The sequence below is a fragment of the Glycine soja genome, chromosome 4 (genome assembly GCF_004193775.1).
Source record: "Glycine soja cultivar W05 chromosome 4, ASM419377v2, whole genome shotgun sequence".
Classification (NCBI taxonomy): Eukaryota; Viridiplantae; Streptophyta; class Magnoliopsida; order Fabales; family Fabaceae; genus Glycine; species Glycine soja.
The window spans coordinates 38,552,945-38,579,318 of record NC_041005.1 but is presented as its reverse complement, the minus strand read 5'-3'; the positions used below and the strand labels follow the sequence as shown (position 1 = coordinate 38,579,318).

At 34.8% G+C, this 26,374-nt stretch overlaps 1 protein-coding gene across 1 annotated transcript; it reads right to left on the bottom strand.

The window, feature by feature from the left end:
- Positions 1–23,388: 23,388 nt before the first annotated feature.
- LOC114410786 lies at positions 23,389–24,509 on the bottom strand. The gene is made up of 2 exons (XM_028374715.1): positions 23,591–24,509; positions 23,389–23,399 (listed from the first exon to the last, which is right to left on the bottom strand). Exons 1-2 carry the CDS (start codon positions 24,507–24,509, stop codon positions 23,389–23,391), a joined length of 930 nt encoding a protein of 309 aa, XP_028230516.1.
- Between the last annotated feature and the right edge of the window lie 1,865 nt (positions 24,510–26,374).

Sequence of the window (26,374 nt, the reverse complement as noted above, 5' to 3'; positions counted from 1 at the left end):
TCAAGGTCAGAAGATGCTTTTTGCCTTAAATCAATACCCTAATGATCATGAACCTATCAATTTAAGTCAAAGGATAAAATCAATTATAGGGATGATTAATTAAAGATTAACTGATCTGTCGAAGAGTACCCAACCAGTTTGATCATGCAATTTGATGTAAAATATTCTCTACCTAGATCTAGCAATTACAAGCAGATGATCACTCCTATGCAATCAATTTAGTATTAGAATGGTCGGTTCCAAATAAACAATAAAGATAAGGAAGATAATTAATTAACATAGAACAATGAGGAATCTCATTAAGAACAAGGAGAAGCGTACAAAAGGATAGTTAGGTCATATCCCTTGAACTAGGGGGACTAGCCATTCATGATCAAACAAACACTAGCAATCCTAGATAAAATAAACATAAACATACCAATAGGTAGGAACGATGATCACAATCCGTTATAGTAGTGTTGTCCACGTTCTTCATCTCTCAAAAGTCCTCAAGGTTCTTTCAAATTCGTAAAAAGATAAGAATAGAATTGAAGAATAATTTCTAGAAGGTAGATGCTAAAGGAATATGCAACATAGAGTTCCAATTAAGATAGACAACAATTACTCAAAGATCAGGAGAACTTTTACCTTCTTTTTTTACTAGCTTTATTTACTTTTCTTTTCATTCATTTCCCTCCTTCTCTCTCTTTTTCTTTATTTTATTATTGCACTTGGGTCAATTTTTTTTTTCTATTTTTAGCACATTTTTTTCTTTTTTACTTTTGACCCCTTTTATTTCATTCATGAGACAAAGAGTTTGGAATTGTATTTCTTTTTCCCTTTAATTGGCACAAGCTACATGCTAGTATCAGTTCCCCTGTCCCTTTCCACCATGTCACAGATCAATTCAATACAATTAGGTATCAAAGAAAATATTCAATCAAGCTCAACTTGGGCAACTAAGGGGAAATTGTCTCAAAATTTTGTGTTCAGAAGAATGCCTATCATTACTAGAAAAATACAATTTAGCGACCGAAATTAGCGACCGAAAATCTTCGGTCTCTGTTAGCGACCGAAGTAGCGACCACACAGTCAATGGTGCAACTCGCGACTGAATTTGCAACCGAATATGATCATGATGGCTAACTTGTATCATCAACTGAATTAGCGACCGATATGGAAGGTCGCTGAAAAACTTCGATGGCAATTTTGGTTGCTGTATATGTTAAAAAAAAAGTACTTTAGCCACCGAAGGGGCGACCGATATGTAGTTGAAGATAGCAATCGAAGAGGTTTCGGTCACTATATCAAGATAATAGCGACCGAATACCGAATGATATTCGGTCGCTATGAATGTATATGTTTTGAGATTAGCAACCGAATTAGTGACTGAAATCTCCTTTTTCTATATAAGTGTAGTAACAAAAATTTTATTTATTATAAATCATAGTAAATATATAATATACTTAAATATATTTTGTTCTAGAAAAATATTGAAATTAGTATAGTAGTAATATTTTTCAATTAAGAAAATAATATTTAGATTATTTGATTAAGATAAATAAGCCATGCTTATGATTAGTCTTTTAATTTGTGTTTTTTACAAAAAAATATTTAAATGTATATGTTTTTTACAAATAAGCCAAATAATTTAGGAAATATATGTTAGCATGTCACGTCCTTATTCTCAACTTCTCACTGGTTTTCACACTATGACACTTCGCATGGTGATATTTCATTTAATTCCTCACTGGTGAGAACCATTAGTAGGTGGTAGTCTTTTTGAGATCTTAGATAATTTGCTTTCGTTGTTTTCGGAATCAATGACTGTTTCCACAAACTAACATAAGACTTTTTGAACGTATTTTGTTCTCACTCATGTTTTTTTTGGAAAAATTCCTAGAAGGTCACTCATCACATAACTACTCCACGCCGCCAAACACGTCTAGTTATGAAATTCTTAAGTGATAGACTACTGAAAAATAGATGTACCTTGTTGACATAGATAATATCAATTAATTTCTTTAAGTTATCCTCAACTGCACAGTCTCATTTATATAGCCAGATCCTTCTTATTTTAATGTGAATCGTTGTTACACTGCATGGACTCAGAAATCTAAGCGAATTTTTTTGGAAAGATCAAAAATCATTTCATACCATGGTCTCCCTAAATAACATCCTTTAGACGAATTTTAGTATCACTAATTTCAGAATTAATATGTAATATGTGGACAATTATTAATTTATTATATGAATAGACTTCCCGAATCATAATATCAGAGTCTGTATGTAAATAGACTTCTATGAATTTAATTCCCGAAGCCAAATTTTTAGAAAATTATGTAGTTAAAATTCTGGAAGACAAACTACCAAAGAAAAAACTCACTAATTGATGTAACATTAGAAGTTTTTTTAAAAAAAAAGATTAAAAAATAAGACGAGTGAAAAAAAATGGTACGAAAAACAACAACCTTTCCAATTTGAGGGGACTAATACTCGTTGTTTCACATACTCCCTTATTGGATATACTTAACAAGACTTGGGCTTTGTATTACTTGTGGATGCCAATTGGTCTTGTATGGTGTGTTGATGAGAGTTACTATTCACACCAGATTTTTCTATTCTCACTACTTACTTTTTTAAAAACATGTAAAAAAAATACTCTTGCCATTTCCGGTTTTCCTACACTCCCTTCCTCTACCCATTCTCCTCATACCCCCATTTTCTCTCTTTTCTTATTTTCCTTTTTTCTTTTATATATTTTAATTATTTAACTATGATATAATTTATCCTTTTATTAATAACTAAATTGATTATGATACAAATTATCATAATGACGACACATGTTACCTTTTTAATAGTAATACAATTAATTATGGATTAAATTATTTTTTAATTAAAATCTGATTTAATGATGATACAAGGCCCTAGACATGGCAAGAAAACCCGTACCCATGGGTACTCGATCGAATCCGTCTCAATTTTGACGGGTAATATCCGAGTTGACCAGGTATGGGTTCGAGTACGTGTATGCGATTATTAGGCTTTTTTTTCCGTAACTACACCTTCTTTTTCCTGGTTTTTCCCAATTTACACTATTTTTCAATTTAATTCCCAATATATACTACTTGGGACTTTCTCTCTCCTTTTTTGTTTTTTTTTTAAATTTAAAATATTATAAAATATAAATATTATATTATATAATTTTTTTAATTGGTTTTTAAAATTACTTATTTATGAAATTAAATTTTTTAATTTTGTTTTTTATTTTTTTAAAAGAAAATTAGAGTACAATTTTTTAGTTACTTTGTATGTACTTTTGTAGTTAAATTTATGTGTTGTTGATATTTTTTTGTTATGTTTGTTAATTAAAAAAATAAGAAAAATAGTTATTAGTATTAAAATAAACTAAAAAACACAATAAAATAAAAAATTGATACATCTATCTTATACAATAGACATAAAATTTAAAAGAGTAGTAAATGCTATATTTAAAATATCTTTAAAAATATTTATTGAAAATATCTTTAAATAAAAATATATTTAAAATATTTATTTAGCAGTTATTTTTTGCTTAAGTGATAAGAATTGATATTTTTATTATTTATGCAAATATGAAAAGAAAAGATTAGAATATCCAAAAAAGATACTGATAACCGCTAAATATGAGTTATTTTTTATAATAAAAATATATTAAAAATATCTTTAAAGATATTTAATTAATAGTTATTTTTTGTTTAAATGATATGAATTGATATTTTTCTTATCTATGACTTGCATATATGAAAAGAAAAGCAAAACAAATCTAAAAGATATAAAAAATATACATAAGGAAGATCAATGGGTCCTGATCCAAGGAGAAAGAGGACTGCAGAGGTCGTCTCATTTCAATTTGCATTCCTACTGAAATGGACGAAGAAGAAAATGAATGGAAAAGTAGAAAAAAATGTAAAATTTATCGACAACATGGTCATAACAGAAACAATTGTCCTAACATATCTCCATCTTAAGTTTTTCCCTAGCCAAGTGTAACTGTTTAAGTATTTTATTGATAATGCAATATGATGTTTTTCTATAAATAAATTGTTAAACAAAAAGTCTTCTCATTTTTAATTAAATCTAATGAAATAAACAAACTAATTATATTTAGTAATATAATTATATTAAAAATAATTATATTAGAAAATTCAGATTTTAAATAAAAATATTCACCTAAAAAATATGTTAAGTAAATTAAATAATAAAAAAATAATTATATTTAATAATATTATTTTATTTAAAAAAATTAAAAAACAACATTAAAAAAATATAATTTAATAAATAAGTAATTTTAAAAACCAATTAAAAAATTATATAATATAATATTTATATTTGTTAATATTTTAAATTTAAAAAGAAAACAAAAAAGGAGAGAGAAAATCCCAAGTAGTGTATATTAGGAATTAAATTGAAAAGTAGTGTAGTTTGAGAAAAAAGAGGAGAGAGAAGGTGTAGTTACGAAAAAAGCCAGATTATTACATCTGCCCTGACTCTAATCTCGAACCCGTCCTGTCACTTAAAATTTTTAAATTTTTTGTATAATTTAATCAAAAGACCTGAAATTTTTATTATTAGTTAATTTTATTTTAGAATTTTTACATAATTTAATATTCTTTTCTTAACGATTTTTGTAGACACATGTGTTATAATAAATTTATTGATATATAAGTAGTTAAAAAATATTTAACAATCAATTTATTTTTTCTAAAATTAAATTTTTAATATTTTTTTTTAAAAAATATTTTTCTAATTTGGATCGGGTACGAGACGGGGTCGGGTATACCCGATATCCGACGGGTACGGGATGAGATAATAAATTTTAACCCTTCCGGTATCGGGTAGAGTATGGGGACATATTGGGGGTTTGGTTCGAGAATTGGGGAGACAATACCCATCTCCGCCTATTGTCATGTCTAATACAAACTACTCTTTTTTAATTATAATCGAATTAATTATGATACAAATCAGTATCATAATTATTTTTTTATGCATATCATAATTAATTTAATTACTTTTAATAAAATAAAATTGTATAATTTGAAGAGTAGTAGCTTATATGATTTTTTATAAATATAAAATATCTATACAGAGGAGTGATTTAAATTAAATTTTTAGACTTATGCTTTTTTAATGAATAAATGTTTAATGCTTATTTAAATAATTGGTTTTATTTTAAAAATTATAGTAAAAATATATTTAATTAAAAGTGATATATATTTATAATATTATAAAGTATAATGGAGAAACAACTATTTAAAAGATAATATTATATTTTTTAGATTATTTATAGTAATATTTGTATGTATCATACATAAATATTATATTTATGTTGAAATATGTTAGCTGCAAACTGTTTTCTAAACGATTGATTTTCCTTAATTATTTTAAAAATATTTCTTAATAATAAAAAACTACAATTGATTTTCAATTCTTTTACCATGCGATTGTTATAATACAAGAAAATATTTTTTTGACGCTCTTCTATTTCCAAAAATATGGAAATGAAAAAATGCATATATTTATTAGAAGGTTATAAAAATTTATTCATACAAATATTATATTTTATTGTTTTAAGTAAGCTCTATAATTCCCATGAGAAAACGTGGGAATATGTTATTCCATTATTCCTATAGGAAGATATCTATGAACAACACAATTTTTTTAAAACTAAATAAAAGAAAAAATAATTTTAAAATAGATATAAATATAAATAAATGCCCTTAAAAAAAGTAACTAAACTAGTAAATAAACAATGTTTTTAAGGGAGAGTAACACATTACACATTCCTTCCTAGGTCCTGAATAAAAGATTAGGTTGCCCTGTCTGTTCTCTGACACACTCACTCTCCTCTCTCTTATTGCGGCTAGGGTTTGGGTTTTTCACTTTCAGCCTCTCCATTCCTTCAACCTTCTTCTTCTCTTTGATCTCTGATGGATATGTTCCGTGTTTAGTAGCAAGGGTTAGTTGCGGCCTTGTGTTTGGGAACCTACGGTGTCGTTTTGGAGTTGGGAAAACAAAAAATTCTGAGATATGGCAACCATGAACCCTTTTGATTTGTTGGGTGACAACGCTGAGGACCTTTCTCAACTCATCGCCGCCTAGCAACTCAAGGCAGCGGCTGCTGCTGCGGCTGCCACCGCCGCTCCCAAGAAGGCGTCGGCTCAGCTGAACAAGCCGCTTCCTTCGGCTTAGACTGGTTAATTTCTCAATTTTCCTATTTTGTTTTTGTTTTTGTTTTTTGGATTTTTTGTGTTTTTGTTATTTTTCAGTCTTGAAAAATCTGTTTTAAATACTTTAGCAATATTTCACAATGAAAACAAGTAAAGTGAGACCATGTACATACCCACATTTGTCACAAGAAGGATACGGAGGTGAGGTAATAGGGGCCTGAGATTTTGCCTTCATGAAAGTCTATATCGGCCTAGAAATTGCCTAAATTTGTTACCCCAGTTCAAAATGAGATCCAGCTGACTCCACTTGGTTGACTGACCTCTTCATGATTCTCCCATCCCCATAATTGTTGTAGGAGTTAGAGCACATGTCTTCAATGATTCTAATGGCATCAGCTAGTGGTTTCATCATCACATTGCCTTGGCATGCAACATTAAGACCAGTCCTATTGTGAGAGGACACTTGTTAGGGCTTTATTTCATGTTATATTCAACTTATAGGCCACATGTAACCCAATAATGATGTAGTAACTAAACTATCGTCCAAATTATGCCCCAAAGGAATAAATGAGGGATTTCATATAATTATTTACCTAAGAACTAGGTTTTTGTATTTTTGTTTTGTAATTGTCAAGAAATAAATAACATAAAATAAATTGCAATAAAAATTAAATGACAACAAAATAATTAAGTAAAGATAGAAATACTAGACTAGGATGATGTCGATCTTGATGAATGAATGCCTAATTTTGGACTTAGAACTAGCTCTTGCATGGTCACAGATTCTAAACTACTTGCCTGATACCTAATCCCTTGAACATACCAACACAAGCAATCAACATTAATGGTCGAGAATTAGTGAGACTTAACCAAGATTATTCTATTCCTAGAGATAATCTCAATTAAGTACTTGATTCATGTTCAGGTTTCAACAAGACTAGACAAGATGAAGAACTCAAGATTAAGTACGTAAACAATTTGAATTTTGAGTTTTGCTCTCTCTTTGTTAGCGCTTGAGTAAGCTTTTGGGCGCTTGAGCGAGCTCCTGCCAAAATGACCTGTTTTTGCTGAAAAACTATAACAAAATTTCATAAAAATAACTAAAACATAAAATTCTACCTAAGACAAAGCAAAAACTAAATTTAAAGCTAATTTGATTCAAAACAATGCCTAAAGTTAAATAAAATGACAAATAAATGTCACAAAATGCATATGAAAATCCTGTAAATTTGAGGTTAATAACACTCCACCATAGAAAATATGCATTATCTTCTACTGGTTTAACACATGAAGTGGGTAGCTTCCGATCAACTACTGCATTCACTCTAAAGCTTCTGACAAGCTCTCTTGATCTTTCTACACAAAGTTGGCTATGTCCCTCTAAATCTGATCAATCTTCTTCATAGAAAAATACTTTCTTAGGAAGCTGTAAGCATAGTGTACCCTATGCAGTAGTATTGAGGACTAAAAGTCATATATCAAATCCACATGACCAATTGTGTTCCCAAAATAATATATTTTGTAGTTAAGTATTTGAAGAAAAAATTTAAAACTAATATGTGATTGATTTGTCAATTATATATTGAGAGAAAGACACCAAAGAAGCAAGATAAACGTAAAGATAAGATAATAATATCTAGGGATTATGATTTCACATGTACCGATTCCCCTAATCCCAATTCTAACAAGTTTCATAAGATTGTTAATTGTCGGTTTCCCAAAGTCAATTATTAGCCATTGACGATGGTCTACTATGTGGAAGCAATGCCTTCCAAGATTATTTTGATGATGTCAAAGAATCAAGAGTTAAGAAAATTCCAAAGTTTCAAGAATCAAGATTCAAGATTCAAGAATCAAGTTTCAAGAATCAAGAAAAGACTCAATTAAGATAAGTACTAAAAGAGTTTTTTAAAAACATTGAGTAGCACAAGAAGTTTTCACAAAATTATTACCAAAGAGTTTTACTCTCTAGTAATCGATTACCAGAAGGTAGTAATCGATTACCAGTAGCCAGCATTGTTTTCAAAACCGATTTACAAAGTTGTAATCGATTGCCATTGTTTTAAAACGTTAGATTTTAAATTTCAAGAGTCACAACTATTGATAAAACATTTTTAAATCATTTTAAACTTGTGTAATCGATTACACAATACTTGTAATCGATTACCAGAGCTTCTAACCGTTTTGATTTTCAAAATTTAAACATGAAGAGTCACATCTGTTGATGTGTAATCGGTTACACCTTGATGGTAATCGATTACCAGTGACTGATTACGAAAAATAAATTTCCGAAAGTCACAATTCTTCAAGTGACTTGTTTCTGAAGATTTTTTCAAAAGTCACAACTTTTTAAGTGACTAGTTTTCAAAAGAGTCACAATTTTTAAAAGGTGACTAGTTACTAACCGCCTGAGAATTCTTTTGATTCTTCCCTTCCCCTTAAATAAAAGATTTCAAAGGACTAACCGCCTGATATATCTTTTGTTTCCCCTTACAAAGATTCAAAGGACTAACCGCCTGGGAATTCTTTGTCCCAACACATTGGAGGGTACATCCTTTGTGGTACAAGTAGAGGGTACATCTACTTGGGAGTTGTTATACTGAGAACAAGAGAGGTTACTCTCTTGTGGATCAGTTCAAGTGGAGGGTACATCTACTTGGTTTTTCAAAGAGAACAAGGGAGAGTACATCCCTTGTGGATCTTTGGCTTGTAAAGGATTTTACAAGATTAAAAGAAATCTCAAGAACCGCAGGTTGCTTGGGGACTGGATGTAGGCACGGTTTGTGGCCAAACCAGTATAAATCTTGTGTTAGTCTTCTTCTTCCCTACACTCTTTAATTTCCGCTGTGTACTTTTTATTTCCGCTTTACTTTTGTCTAAGTTATTGCTTTTGTTCTTTACTTTCTAATAACTTAGTAGTAAAAGCCTAATTGAATCTAGTAATATTAAGAAGGATAATTTTTAATTAGTCAAGACACATTAATAATTAATTCAACCCCCCCTTCTTAATTATTCTGAGGCCACTTGATCCAACAAGTGGTATCAGAGCAGGTTTCTTGAGAAAAGTTTCACAACTTCAAGATAAATGGCCTCTTTAAATTCTCTATTTGTCAAAAGAAATTTCAGGTATAGGTCAAATCTAAAATCATTTCAAGATCATGATGAAGATCAAGCCAACTTATGTCTCATGACAAAATCTCATGAGAACAACGAGAAAGAATCTGCAAGGAAGAAGTGGTACATCGACAATGGATGTTTCAAGCATATGACGGTAGATGTATCCAAATTTACAACCATTTCCCCCAAGAAAAGTGGACATGTTACATACGATGACAACAACAAAGGAAAAATCATTGGAGTCGGCAAAATAGGTACGAGTTCCTCTACTCCCATTAAAAATGTGTTACTTGTAGAAGGTTTAAAGCATAGTCTATTAAGTGTTAGTCAATTATGTGATAAAGGATATAAAGTATCTTTTGATTCTGAAAAATGTGTTATCGAGCATGAGCATAACAAGGATATTGAGCATATAGGTTTCAGAGAAAATAATGTTTACATGATTGATTTGAAACAAAAATCTGAAAATGATAAATGCTTTCTAAGTAAAGATAGTGATCCTTGGTTATGGCATAAGAGAATTGCTCATATTAACATGGATCATCTAAAAAGATTAATTTCAAAAGACCTAGTTGTTGGTTTACCAAAATTAAATTTTGAAAAAGATAAGTTATGTGATGCATGCCAAAAAGGTAAACAAATAAAAGTATCTTTTAAATCTAATAATATTGTCTCTACCACTCAACCATTACAATTATTGCATATGGATTTGTTTGGACCCTCTAGGGTCATGAGTTTTGGTGGTAGTTACTATGCCTTAGTAATTGTTGATGACTATTCTAGGTATACTTGGACTTTATTTCTTACTCACAAAAATGATGCATTTCATGCATTTAGAAGACTTGCCAAAGTCATCCAAAACAAGAAAAATCTCAAAATTATCTCCATTACAAGTGATCATGGATGTGAATTTGAAAACAATGATTTTGAAATATTTTGTGATAAACATGGCATAGAACACAACTTTTCTGCACCTAGGACACCCCAACAAAATAGTGTAGTAGAAAGGAAAAATAGATCTTTAGAAGAAATCGCTAGAACCCTTTTAAATGACACTCCACTTCCAAAATATTTTTTGGGCAGAAGCTGTTAACACCGCATGTTATATTATGAATAGAGCCTTAATAAGACTCATTCTTAAGAAAACCCCATATGAACTGTTTAACAATAGAAAACCAAAACATTGCTCATTTACATGTTTTTGGATGTAAATGTTTTGTCCTAAACAATGGTAAAGAAAGCCTAGGTAAATTTGATGCTAAGGTAGATGAGGGCATCTTCCTTGGTTATTCCCTACATAGCAAAGCCTTTAGGATATACAACAAAAGAACCATGACAATTGAGGAATCAATACATGTTTCTTTTGATGAAACTAATATTACCTCTTCGAGAAAGGAGTTTCTTGATGATATTGCAGATTCTTTGGAAGATATGCGCAATCAAGAAAGGAATCTAAAAAGGAAGAGAAATGAAGAAAACAAGGACGTTCAAGATGACATAGCCCAAGAAAATGATGATCTTCCCAAAAAATGGAAAACTTCAAGAAATCATCCTCTTGACAACATCATCGGAGATATCTCAAAAGGGGTAACAACTAGACACTCTCTTAAAGATTTATGCAATAACATGACATTTGTTTCTATGATAGAACCTAAAAACTTTAAAGAAGCCATAATAGATGATCAATGGATAGTTGCTATGCGAGAAGAGTTAAATCAATTTGAGAGAAATAATGTTTGGGAACTAGTTGAGAAACCACATAACTACCCCATTATAGGAACTAAGTGGGTATTTAGAAATAAACTAGATGAAAATGGTATAGTAATTAGAAATAAAGCTAGACTAGTTGCAAAAGGGTACAACCAAGAAGAAGGGATAGACTATGAAGAAACCTTTGCACCCGTAGCTAGATTAGAAGCCATTAGGATGCTTTTAGCCTATGCATCTATTATGAATTTTAAATTATATCAAATGGATGTCAAAAGTGCCTTCTTAAATGGTCTAATCCAAGAGGAAGTATATGTAGAACAACCTCCTGGGTTTGAAGACTCACAAAAATTAGATCATGTCTATAAGTTAAAGAAAGCACTTTATGGGTTAAAACAAGCACCTAGGGCTTGGTATGAAAGATTAAGTAAATTCCTATTAGAAAAGAATTTCATTCGAGGAAAGGTAGATACCACCTTATTCATAAAGAAGAAGGATAGTGATATCTTATTGGTACAAATTTATGTTGATGATATAATCTTTGGATCTACTAATGAATCTTTGTGCAAGGAGTTTTGTATTGGCATGCAAAGTGAGTTTGAGATGTCCATGATGGGTGAGTTAAATTACTTTCTTGGATTACAAATCAAACAAACAAATGATGGGATCTTTGTCAACCAAGAAAAATATTGTAAAGAACTCATCAAGAGATTCGAAATGGAGAACTCAAAACACTTGGCTACTCTTATGAGCACTGGTTGCTACCTTGATAAAGATGAGTCCGGTCAACCCGTTGATGAAAAGCAATATAGAGGTATGATTGGATCTCTACTTTACATATCTGCAAGTAGGCCAAATATTATGTTCAGTGTATGCATGTGTGCAAGATTTTAGTCAAATCCAAAGTTTTCACATTTATCTGCAGTAAAAAGGATCATAAGATATCTCTTAGGAACAGTTAACTTAGGATTATGGTACCCAAAAAATTCTTTATGCAATTTAGTAGGATACTCAGATTCAGATTTTGCTGGATCCAAAACAGATAGGAAGAGCACTAGTGGCACATGTCAATTTATAGGATCTGCTCTTGTCTCTTGGCACAACAAGAAGCAAAATAGTGTAGCATTATCCACAGCCGAAGCAAAATACATCTCTGCTGGTAGTTGTTGTGCACAGATTTTGTGGATGAAACAGCAACTATCTGATTATGGAATTGTATTAGACCATATCCCCATAAAATGTGACAACACAAGCGCCATAAATATATCTAAGAACCCAGTTCTCCACTCTAGAACCAAGCACATAGAAATTAGACATCATTTCCTTAGAGATCATGTCCTAAAAGGTGACTGTGTTCTAGAATTTGTAGATACCAAAAATCAACTCGCAGATATCTTCACAAAACCACTACCCAAAGATTCCTTCTATACCATTAGAAGACAATTAAGACTTCTAGATGCCAGTGACTTAGACAAATGATTTGTTTTATGTTATGATGACTTATGACTTGTTTAATACATATGCTTTTATTATGTTTTGTGAATGATTTATGACATTGTGTTATTTATTTATTCTCTAAACATTGGTCATGTTTTTAAGTATTTAGTACTTAGTAAATCATGACTGAACTTGATTTTTTTTAATTGCACTTAGATGTTTATGTTTTATGCTTAGACTTGGGTATTTTGATGATATATGATTGAGTGGTATATATTTAAAATTGGTGTTATTCAATTTATATTTTATGTATGTTTTAGAATCTTTTATGATTGTTTTACACAGTATGCTTTGTGTATGTTTTAAATTATGTATGTTTTACGCACTTTGGCCTTTTTTGATGTTGCTAAAGGGGGAGAGAAAAATGGGTATTTTAGAAATCAAGATATTATTTTTTCAAAGCTTTAAAATTAAGCATAAATTCAAAAAGAAAGGGGGAGAAAGGGATGAGTGAACAGTAGAACAAAACTTGTATGTACTCTCTTGATTTCAGGATTGTCATCATCAAAAAAGGGGAGATTATGGAAGCAATGCCTTCCAAGATTATTTTGATGATGCCAAAGAATCAAGAGTTAAGAAAATTCCAAAGTTTCAAGAATCAAGATTCAAGATTCAAGAATCAAGTTTCAAGAATCAAGATTCAAGATTCAAGAATCAAGTTTCAAGAATCAAGATTCAAGAATCAAGAGAAGACTCAATTAAGATAAGTACTAAAAGAGTTTTTTAAAAACATTGAGTAGCACAAGAAGTTTTCACAAAATCATCACCAAAGAGTTTTACTCTCTGGTAATCGATTACTAGAAGGTAGTAATCGATTACCAGTAGCCAGCATTGTTTTCAAAACCGATTTACAAAGTTGTAATCGATTGCCATTGTTTTAAAACGTTAGATTTTAAATTTCAAGAGTCACAACTATTGATAAAACATTTTTAAATCATTTTAAACTTGTGTAATCGATTACACAATACTTGTAATCGATTACCAGAGCTTCTAAACGTTTTGATTTTCAAAATTTAAACATGAAGAGTCACATCTGTTGATGTGTAATCGATTACACCTTGATGGTAATTGATTACCAGTGACTGATTTCGAAAAATAAATTTCCAAAAGTCACAATTCTTCAAGTGACTTGTTTTAGAAGATTTTTTCAAAATTCACAACTTTTTAAGTGATTAGTTTTCAAAAGAGTCATAATTTTTAAAACATGACTAGTTTTAAAGAAATTGTCAAGAGTCACAAACTTTAACTTGAGTCATCAAGAGATAATAAATATGTGACCATGGCATGAATTTCAGAACAATCTTTCAACAAGTTTCATAACAAGTTCTTTCTGATTTATTTCTCTTCATCTTTCTAAAAGTTTTTGTTCAATCCTTTCTCTTTCAAGAAAAGTTCTTTGATAAAAAACTTGTGCTATTCTTTTTCATTCTCTTCTCCCTTTGCCAAAAGAATAGAAGGACCAACCGCCTAAATTCTTTTGTGTCTCTCTTCTCTCTTTCCAAGAGAATTCAAAGGACTAACCGCCTGAGAATTCTTTTGATTCTTCCCTTCCCCTTAAACAAAAGATTTCAAAGGACTAACCGCCTGAGATATCATTTGTTTCCCCTTACAAAGATTCAAATGACTAACCGCCTGAGAATTCTTTGTCCCAACACATTGGAGGGTACATCCTTTGTGGTACGAGGGTACATCTACTTGGGGGTTGTTATACTGAGAACAAGAAAGGGTACATCTCTTATGGATCAGTTCAAGTGGAGGGTACATCCACTTGGTTTATCAAAGGGTACATCCCTTCTTAATTATTTTGAGGCCACTTGATCCAACAAGTGGTATCAGAGCAGGTTTCTTGAGAAAAGTTTCACAACTTCAAGATAAATGCTCTTTAATGTGAGTAAAGTTTCACAACTTCAAGGTAGGTTACATCATAATCCCTCGACTACGGTGACTAGCCACTCATAGATATGAATAAACTAGAAATCCTATAATATAAATATACCAAGAGGGTTGAAATCCGGGCAAGGAACCCCAATGGTGATCTTCACACTTCGCTGGGGCTAAGGACTAGTTCTTACTCCTCAAAACTCTCAAAACACAATAAGATTGAAAGACTCCCAAAACATACTCTCAATCCCCATTTATAATATTATAAAATATGTTTAACTCTAGTAGGTGATCTTATACTTGTAATCTTTCCTTAATTAGTATTTATCCATTATCTTTGATAGACGATCTTATCATTGTATTGTTTCCCTAAAGATAACTCTCAAGTTCAAGTGCACACAAAATCATCATACACGTACAAAATTACCTCACATACAAAACTATTGTGTGGGTACAAAATTCACCACAATCATGATGAAAGTTCAGAGCCAAATCGATGCTCAGTTGTGATGAAAACATCACGACCATGATGAAATTTGTGGCCATACAAAATCTTGGTTCCACATACAAAATATTGGCATCACATACAAAATTGTTTGCTGCGTACAAAAATCATTATAACCATGATTCTTCAACTTTTGCCTGTTTTGAGTCATTTGTTTCTTAAAGCACTCCTTCATCACCTATCTAACATAACTAACAGTAAAACATGAGTTCTATCACAAAATATATCATGAATGCATGGAATTGATCCAAAACTACACATTAAAAAGTGATCAAAGTTCAATTTATTAAGGGGTTTCTTGGTCTATATTTAATTAGGCAATGACTCTCCATGAATCAAGGCTTGAAACAACCTTGTGTTGGGGTTTCGTGGTCTATAAAAATAAATATAAATAAACCATGAGCGGAAAAAATTTCATCCCATGGACCATGCATTACGAGGTTACTTTGTAGCATGCTTTCAAACAATAGAGAAGTTGCCTTTGATCCCCTTGTCAATAGTACGACACCTCTACTCAGTCTATGCGAGCAACAATCAGAGCGGGGTCTTGGTGCTAGCCATTGGTAGATGCGTAAGGATTTGGTTTGATACATTTTCTCCTTCAATAGTGAATTATCAATTCCATGTTTGTCATCAGTTCCACTTCTTTCACATATATAGCAGAGTGATATGATCCAAATCTCAATCATATCTTATCTTATCAAATCTTATTTGATTAGATATATAAATAATTAATTGAATCATATCTAATTAATTATCTTATTAGAATGTGTCATATTTAATTAATTAAATCACATTTTATTAATTAACTATGAACTAAATTAAATCACATTTAATTTATTCATTTGTTCTAATTAATCACCCTATGTGTGTGACCCTATAGGAACTCACTAGACTAACAATAATATTATCTTTATAATGTTATAGATAGTGATTGACATCTAGCAATGCATCGTTGGCACCCAAGCTATGAGAATGTCAGTGATTTGATTTCAACCTTATGACAATCATTTCCGCCGTGTAGCCTTTGTCCCTTCGTCCAAATGTCTTGATCGGACATGATACATAAGAGTATCATCTTTGTGGAATATGATCATTGATTTCTAGATACCCGAGTGGACACATAAACCAAACATGTGGAATATCTCACATCATCGCATTTTTGTGTTGCAATGCATATAGCGTGTCCTGCTCTATCGAGAGGCCCATATACATCACTTCTGCTATATAAGAGGGATGAATCTTATCTACATCACTCACATCCCTCAACATGGTTCATTACAGGCTCAAGTACTACCTTTATGATCACTCTATTACAGATGATGTTTGATAGCATTAAAACCTATAACACCTACATGTAGGAGTGACTTCAAGTCGAAGGACTACTTTATAGTTGCCATGAGAAGCACTTGTGACACTTACATGACAATTATGAAACCTTCTCATAATGGGTATATCCAGTATAAATATTACTCCTAATATTTATTCATTTTTGCCAACCTAATATCTCATATCCATGACTTGTGAGACGTGGTCATCAGTTTACTCACAAAATAGCCTTAATGCACTATTATTCCCCTAGTCAACAATAATACTTGACTATGGATACTTTTAGAACAATGTTTCATTGCTCAATGAATCTAACAATCAAGTCCCACTTGATTTTCCATCAAACAAATCACCTATTCTAAGGACATTATTATACTATAAAACTAAACATAATAATTGACATGCCTCATATATATATAAATATATAAACCAAAGTCACAATACAAATATAGTTTGAAATGGATTGGCCACTAGGGCTAAGTCCAACAATCTCCCATTAGCACTAGTGTCAATCGAGTATAATCCTAAAAGCCATTGATCTAGTGTGAGAATTATGCTTTTACTAAGCAAGGTGTTCCATAAGTAGGTCACAACATTCTCTAATTTGGCTATTTGCATATCTCTTCAATGAGATGGAAGCATTAAGTATACGGGTTTGGATCACTAGTAGATCTGGGTTCCTTAGCTAGCGAGATTACTCCATTGTCATCACTAGAGAGGTTAATCGGGTTTGCAATCCTAGGAACAACACCAAGTTCAACAATAAACTTCTTAACCCAAACATCCTGCTTGTAACAACCCGCCTCGTCGCTACGATATCAACACTCTAATATGCAATAATTTCAATTTTTATAAAAATAACTTCCTTAACTTTGGCTTATGAAAATAGAAGTAATTTCGTCCCAACATACATAGGAACAACAACTTAGTACACGTCATCCACATGATGGAAAATTAAAATTTGTTCATGCATATAAGTAAAATATGAAGTTTACATCTTCGATTCAACAAAATGACTCATAATCCAACTATGGAGGAGTTGATAAACAAAATACAACTCTCTCCCAAAATAATGCCAACGTCGTCACGCCGGCTCGGTGGCTCCTCACCAGAATCTTACTCCTTGCACCCTACTGCTGTCATTCTGCTCCCACGAACAATGTTCGAGATCATCACAAGTATCAACCATGCGATACAAAATGGCAAGGGTGAGTTCATTATAAAAAGAACCAATACCAATTTCAAATAACCACAATTAGTAAGAAACATAGGCAAACATTATCGACTTACACAACATTAATTATTCGACACTCACATCCAACAATTGTTCATCATCCACATTCAACAATTACTCTTCATCCATATTCAAAAATTACTCATCATCCATCCATGGATCCAATCAAGACTGCACAGAATGATGCATGCACCTGACTCAACTCTCAAATGCAATGTGGTACATACCAATAACCAAATCCCAGGAAATAGCCTAAGCGTGTCCACACGACACTCTCACTAAGGAAACCATGCAGAGTTCATCGAGACCACCCGGCTGTGCACGTAACTTCCCCCCACCCCATAGGTGATCAGCCTGGGGCCCAAAGGAGTTCCCTACCAGGTGACGCGCCCCCTCAGTACAAAGTACACTCTGCCATAGTTATTCTATTTCCTGTGTCGTATGAGGTATAAACCATGGGCACCATCTAGTGCAATGACCATGGACAAATTAAAGCGCCTAAGAATCCCCGCAGTGAATGCTTAGATTCTTTAACCACACTAGTCCCCCACGAATGGGCCATCCGAAAAGGTCAAAGCACCCCCCATGAACATACACTACATACGATGTATGAAAGTGGCCACAAGCAAGTGCCAAAGACCATGGACCAATTAAAGCGCCTAAGCATCCCCTCATAAATGCTTAGATTCTTTAACCACGCTTGTCCCCCACGAAAGGGCCATCCGACAAGGTCAGTGCACTTCCCCCCCACGAACATACACAACATCCAACGTATCGAACATGGGCACCATCAAGTGCAATGACCATGGACAAATTAAAGCGCCTAAGCATCCCCGCAGCGAATGCTTAGATTCTTTAGCCACACTAGTCCCCCATGAATGGGCCATCTGACAAGGTCAAAGCACCCCCCCCATGAACATACACTACATACGACGTATGAACGTGGCCATAAGCAAGTGCCAAAGACCATGGACCAATTAAAGCGCCTAAGCATCCCCTAAAAAATGCTTAGATTCTTTAATCACACTTGTCCCCCACGAATGGGCCATCCGACAAGGTCAGTGCACTTCCCGCCCACAAACATACACAACATCCAACGTATCGAACATGGGCACCATCAAGTGCAATGACCATGGACAAATTAAAGCGCCTAAGCATCCCGACAGCGAATGCTTAGATTTTTTAACCACACTAGTCCCCCACGAATGGGCCATCCAACAAGGTCAATGCAGCCCCCCATGAACATACACAACATGCACATGCCAATGCATTTCCAACATCAATCAACATTCCATTTTCATATCATTCTCAACATAGACATCATCTCATCTCAATGACGTTATCAACAACAACAACAACCTCATTTCATATTCACATAATCATCAACAATAACATCAATTCATGTTGACATGATCTTTATTAACAACGCCATCTCAAATCAATATCATCATAATTATCAATATCACCACATATCAATTAAAATCCTCAATAGCGACATCAACAATAAATCACATTCCACAAACACACACACACACACACACACACACACACACACACACACATATATATATTTCATGCCTGAGATTTACACTCCCCAGGACAATTATTCTCATAGCTAAGTTCCCTGACCTTAACTAGGGTGTTAAAATGGTAAATTTTATAATAAACTCCTCTCACCTATTGTGAGCTCCCCGCGGGTCCCTCGTCACGTCACTTGGGGATTTCTTTTTCGTCCCAACTCTTCGGTTCCACGTAAGCCTCTACCATACCAAAACGAAGAAGACTTAATATGGATTTCAGAAATAAAGCTAATAGCAATGCTCTGGGTCAAACACCCACGTCACTGCATGAAAGTGCCGAGAGCATTTCGGGTTTTACAAAGGGACATCATTTTGAAATTCCGATCACGCCAATGTGACCGGGGTTCAGTGAAAGTCCCGAAAATAACACCTATTTCATGAAAAGATAATGTTTACAAGTCTCTTTCTCTAGGGTTTTTTTAGAGGAAGCGTAAAACATGCAATGGCGGTTTCCAAACTCATAAATGATGTAAAGGTAAGATGAAACTAACAAGAAACAAGCGTAGAACTATGGTTACCTTGAAGGAAAACGAAAGGTTAGATCAGGCTTCGCTCTCAACCGAAATCGCAAGGCAAGTTGGAAGATTCCACTTCGGTTGAAGGGTTTCTCTCGGTGTGGGGTTTCAACGGAGAACAATGGCGGTTTGTGGTGGCTACTGGTTGCTGTGGATGATGGAGAAAGTGCTTGGGATGTTGGAAATGGTTTTGGAAGAAAGAAGGAGAAGAAATGGCGTTTTTCCAATTCTAATTGGACTACAAGGCTCAAAACGCACAAGTGACTAAGGCTCTCAGAAACGGAAACGTTGTGCACACTCCAGACGTCTTCTTAAAGATCCCAACGGTCCGATCATTGACAAGTGTTCTGTGAAGCTCCAGACATAATTTCGAGAAGATCCAACGGTTAATGAAGGCCGGGAAGCGTTTATACCGAGATAGCTTCATGTAGCTTCCTTGAGAAGCTTCATTAAGAGGCTTCCTCGAGAAACTTCCTCATGGCTTCTTTGAGAGGCTAGATTCTTATCTACCCACACCCCTCTATTAACTAAATTAATCTCCTTGAAAATAATTACGTATAAAATAACACAACAAAATAATCAAACATCAAATATAATTACTAATATATATATATATATATATATATATATATATATATATATATATATATCAAGGTGTTACAACTCTCCCACCCTTTTAGAAATTTCGTCCTCGAAATTTACCTGACTCGAACAAGGATGGATGAGCTTCTCACATCTGACTCTCTAGTTCCCACGTGGCATCTTCTCCTAATGCACCTCCCCAGATCACCTTGACCAACGGAATCTCTTTCCCTTTTAGGTGTTTTGTTTGCCTATCCTCAATCCTCAAAGGCAATGTTTCATATGTCAAATTCTCCTTCACTTGTACATCATCCAATTCAATTACATTGGATGGATCATGGATATACTTAAGGAGTTGAGACACATGAAAGACATTGTGAAGATTAGAAAGAGACGGGGGTAATGCAATTTGGTATGCTACAGGGCCAACTCTCTTAAGAATTTGGAAAGGACCGATAAAGCGAGGTGTGAGTTTTTGGGATTTCAATGCTCGACCAACCCCAATCCACAGAGTGACTCTCAAGAATACATGATCACCAACCTCGAATTTCAGATCTTTCCTCCTCTTGTCATGATAACTTTTCTGCCTACTCTGAGCAGTCCTCATCCTTTCTTGGATAAACTTGACCTTCTCTGTGGTTTGTTGTACCACTTTTGATCCTAAGGTGAGGCCTTCTCTAGGCTCTAGCCAACATAGGGGTGTCCTACACCTTCTACCATACAAAGCTTCATAGGGAGCCATGCCAATCGTAGAGTGAAAACTGTTATTATAAGTGAACTCTATCAACGGAAGGAAAATCTCCCAACTTCCTTTTTGCTCTAAGACACATGCCCTCAAAAGGTCCTCCAGAGACTGAATGGTCCATTCAGTCTGGCCATCAGTCTGTGGATGGTAGGCTGAACTTAGTCTAAGCTTGGTCCCCAACGCTCTGTTCAAGCTCTCCCAAAATCTAGAGGTAAATCTAGGATCTCTATTAGATACTATGCTAGATGGCACACCATGTAACCTGACAACCTCACTTATATACAGGGAGGTCAACTTCTCCAAGGAAAATTTGATATTAATGGGAATGAAGTGAGCAGACTTAGTCAGTCTATTAACAATAACCAGATAGAATCTAAACCTCTAGCGGTCCTAGGTAGTCCTACCACAAAATCCATGGAAATATTGTCCCACTTCCACTGAGGTATCTCTAAAGGTTATAACTTCCCTGAAGGTCTCTGATGTTCTATCTTAGCCTTCTGATAGACTAAATATGCATACACAAACTCACTAACCTCTCTCTTCATGTAGGGCCACCAAAACATCATCTTTAAATCCTGATACATCTTGGTAGCACCAGGATGGATGCTCAAATTACTCCTATGTCCTTCCTCTAAGATCATCTTCCTAAGTTCAGGCATATTGGGAACACAAATCCTATCTTGAAGTCTCAAAACTCCATCTAATCCAATATTGAAACTATTGTCCCTTCCTGGCTCTATAACCTCTAACTGAGTCCTTAGAAAAGGATCAATCTTTTGGCCCTCCTTGATATCTCCTAGTAACTTACTAGTGATCCTCAAAGTTCCTAATTTCACACTATTAGAAGTAACCTCATATGCAAGACTAAGGTCTCTAAATTGTTCTAGGAGATCCATCTCTCTAATCATCAAGGTAGACATATGTAGAGATTTCCTACTCAAGGCATCAACCACTACATTGGCTTTACCGGGATGGTAGCTAAGCTCAAAATCATAATCCTTGAGAAACTCTAACCATCTCCTTTGTCTGATGTTCATCTCCTTCTGACTAAACAAGTACTTAAGGCTCTTAGGATCACTAAACACCTTGAACTTAGAGCCAAACAGATAATGCCTCCACATCTTAAGGGAAAAAACCACAGCAGCCAACTCTAGATCATGGGTGGGATAATTCCTCTCATGTGTCTTAAGCTGTCTAGAAGCATAGGCCACTACTTGGTCATTTTGCATCAACACTCCTCCTAAACCCATCTTTGATGCATCACAATACACCTCAAATGGTTTTCTCGAGTTAGGCAAAGCTAGCACTGGAGCAGTCGTCAATCTTTCCTTAAGGGTTTGGAAACTATGCTCACATTGGGTATCCTACACAAAAGCTTGACCCTTACGAGTCAGTTTAGTCAATGGTAGAGCCAACTTGGAGAAACCTTCTATGAATCTCCGGTAGTATCCTGTTAAACCTAGAAAACTCTTAATCTAAAAAATAGACTTAGGACTCTCCCACTCAAGAACGACTTCTATCTTAGAGGGATCCACAACTATACCCCCTTGAAATATCACATGCCCTAGGAAACTAACTTTCTCTAACCAAAACTCACACTAGGACAACTTAGAATAGAGTTGTCGGTCCTTAAGGGTATGCCACACAATCCTCAAATGTTCTTCATGTTCCTCTCTAGTCTTGGAGTATACCAAAATATCATTTATGAATACTACCACAAAACTATCGAGGTAAGGGTGAAAGACTCAATTCATGTAGTCCATAAACATTCCTGGAGCATTAGTCACACCAAAGGGCATGACTAGATACTCATAGTGACCGTAACGGGTCCTAAAAGCAGTCTTTGGTATATCCTCAGACTTCACTCGGATCTGATGATAACCCGACCTAAGGTCTATCTTGCTAAACACACAAGCTCCTACCAGCTGGTCCATAAGGTCATCTATTCTAGGCAAAGGGTACTTATTCTTAATCGTTACCTTATTCAACTGGCGGTAATCCACACACAACCTCATGGTTCCATCTTTCTTCTTCACTAATAACACTGGTGCTCCCCATGGAGACATACTAGGCCTAAAAAATTGCTTATCCAACAACTCCTCAAACTGTTTCTTAAGCTCAGCTAACTCTATAGGAGACATCCTATAAAGAGATATGGATATGGGTCCAACACCAGGTACTAAGTCTATGGAAAACTCTATCTCTCTTTCAGGTGGCAGACCGAACATATCCTCAGGAAACTCTCTAACAACAGGGAGGTCACACATAGAAACCTTTGTCTCTACTTCCAGGCTAGACAGGATCATGTACACTTGAGCATCTTCCTTTAAAGATGTCACAACTTGGTTGGCAGAGATAAACATCATATCCTTACTCACTCCAGAATCATTAAACACCACACTTTTATCAAAACAGTTTAACAAGACATGGTTGGAAGATAACCAGTCCATACCAAGAATAACATCAATTTGGCTCAAAGGCAAATGAATCAAATTAATCAAGAATGTTCTACCAGAAATCTGCACAGGACAATTCAAACACACATCAGAAGTTAACACAGAACCACTAGTAGGGGTCTCTACCACTAGATCTTAATTTAAAGAAGACACAGAAAGCTTAAGTCATCCTACACACAAACAGGATATAAAGGAATAGGTTGCACCGGAATCAAACAACACAAGTAACGAAATCCCATTTATGAAACATCTACCTTGGATTAGATCTTTGGATTTCGAAGCTTCGACACCATTAAGGGTAAATACTCTTCCTGTGGCCTTTGGATGTCCAGTTTGACCATTCGGGCCTCCACCATTTTGCTCTTTCTTGAGTCGTGAACAATCTCTTTGAGTGTGTCCCTTTTGTCCATAATTAAAATAGATCATATCGTTATCTGGACAATTTGAGGAGATGTGCCCTGGCTTCCTACATCTATAACAAATGATATGAGTGGGGAAAGTATTGGGTTTGCTACCACTACCACCTCTAAATCCCCTAGCAATAATCCTCTGATTGTCATGGCGGTTACCATATTGCTTAGGAGGGGTCGAGTATGGTTTTCCCCGATGTTGAGGCCTATTCTTTTTGTTCCTCATTGGACTTGTACTCCTATAATAGGTCGCCCTATCTCGGGAGTCTTCATCCCAAATCTGACACATGTTAACCAAAAGTGGGAACTGATGAACACCTTGGTAATTCACAGCTTGCTTCACTTCAGGTCTTAAGCCATTCAGAAACTTTACACACTTGGAACTTTCACCATCTCTCCCTTGATAATGGGGAAAGTATCTCACCAGCTCCTTAAACTTGGCTGCATATTCAGCCATAGTCATGTTTCCCTGCTTAAGCTCCAAGAACTCCATCTCTTTCTTGTTCCTAACATCCTTAGGAAAGTATTTCTCCAAAAATACCCTCTTGAAGACATCCCAGGTCACATCTTGACCTTTAGCCTCTACGCATTGGCGAGTATTCTCCCACCAATACTCAGCTTCTTCCACTAGAGTATATGCACCAAAAGCAACCTTTTGCCCTTCCGGGCATGCCATCACTCGGAAAATTTTCTCAATTTCCCTTATCCAGTTCTGAGCACCATCAGGGTTGTATCCTCCATTAAAAAAAGAGGGTTGCTTCATTGGAAGCGGTCCAACCCCTGGTACTCAGCAGCTCCACCAGGTTCTCCCTTGTTTGGATTCCCTATAGCCTGAGCTAAGGCTTGAAGGGCATCAGCTATCACACGATCATTCCGTCTAGCCATCACTCCTTATACACACCAGGGAGTTAGACTTGGAAGGAATACACGCAAACAAAGAACCACACAAAATCACAACCATCACAAGTTCCTACTTGGTTACTTTTGAGAGTTGATGCCCCAAGACATTAACACCCACTTCCCATCATTAGTATTTTCTGATCGCTTGCCATATCATCCCATTGCCCTTCATAAATTATACAGATGGCCAGTCTGATAACCCGTGACTCGGCATTGAAACTCATGGTATAACAGACATCAGAAAAACAAATCCAATAAGACAACAACAATCAAATCTCTATAGCTCGTAGGAACACAATTAGTGAGTAAGTGCTAATAGCAAACAATGAACATCAAGCATTAGCAAACAACCAACATCACGCATTCAACAAAGCAATCAGAGAATGCACAGAAAAACATAGCAAACTCACAACTCACTGGCCGAAAGGTTCGACCTGCTCTGATACCACTAAATGTAATGACCCACCTCATCGCTACGATATCAGCACTCTAATATGCGATAATTTCAATTTTTATAAAAAGAACTCCCTTAATTTTTGCTTATGAAAATAGAAGTAATTTTGTCCCTACATACATTCGCTAAAAAATACACATTTACTTAGGTGAATATTATATATATATATATATAGCAACAACAACTTAGTATACGTCATCCACATGATGGAAAATTAAAATCTGTTCATGCATATAAGTAAAATCGGAAGTTTACATCTTCGATTCAACAAAATAACTCATAATCACACCTATGGAGGAGTTGATAAACAAAATACAACTATCTCCCAAAATAATGCCAACGTCGTCACGTCGGCTTGGTGGCTTCTCAACAGAATCTTACTCCTTGCACCCTACTATTGTCATTCTGCTCCCACGAACAATGTTCACAATCATCATAGGTATCAACCACATGATACAAAATTGCAAGGGTGAGTTCATTATAAAAGAACCAATACCGATTTCGAATAACCACAATTAGTAAGAAAAATAGGCAAACATTATGAGCTTACACAACATTCATTATTCGACACTCACATCCAACAATTGTTCATCATCTACATTCAACAATTACTCATCATCCATATTCAACAATTACTCATCATCCATCCATGGATCCAATCAAGACTACACAGAATGATGCATGCACCTGACTCAACTCTCAGATGCAATGTGGTATGTACCAATAACCAAATTCCAGGAAATAGCCTAAGCGTGTCCACACGACACTCTCACTTAGGAAACCATGCAGAGTTCGTCGAGACCACCCGGCTGTGCACGTAACTACCCCCCCCCCCCCTCTATAGGTGATCAGCCTGGGGCCCAATGGAATTCCCTACCAGGTGACGTGCCCCCTCAGTACAAAGTACACTCTGCCACAATTATTCTATTTCCTGTGTCGTATGAGGTATGAACCGTGGGCACCATCAAGTGCAATGACCATGGACAAATTAAAGCGCCTAAGCATCCCCGCAGCGAATGCTTAGATTCTTTAACCATACTAGTCCCCCATGAATGGGCCATCCGACAAGGTCAAAGCACCCCCCCATGAACATACACTACATACGACGTATGAACGTGGCCACAAGCAAGTGCCAAAGACCATGGATCAATTAAAGTGCCTAAGCATCCCCTCAGAAATGCTTAGATTCTTTAATCATGCTTGTCCCCCACGAATGGGCCATCCGACAAGGTCAGTGCACTCGCCCCCCCACGAACATACACAACATCCAACAT

What these genes read in the sequence shown, in the direction of transcription:
- LOC114410786 (XM_028374715.1), bottom strand. Translation starts at nt 24,509, where the DNA reads ATGAAGCAACCCTCTTTTTTTAATGGAGGATACAACCCTGATGGTGCT.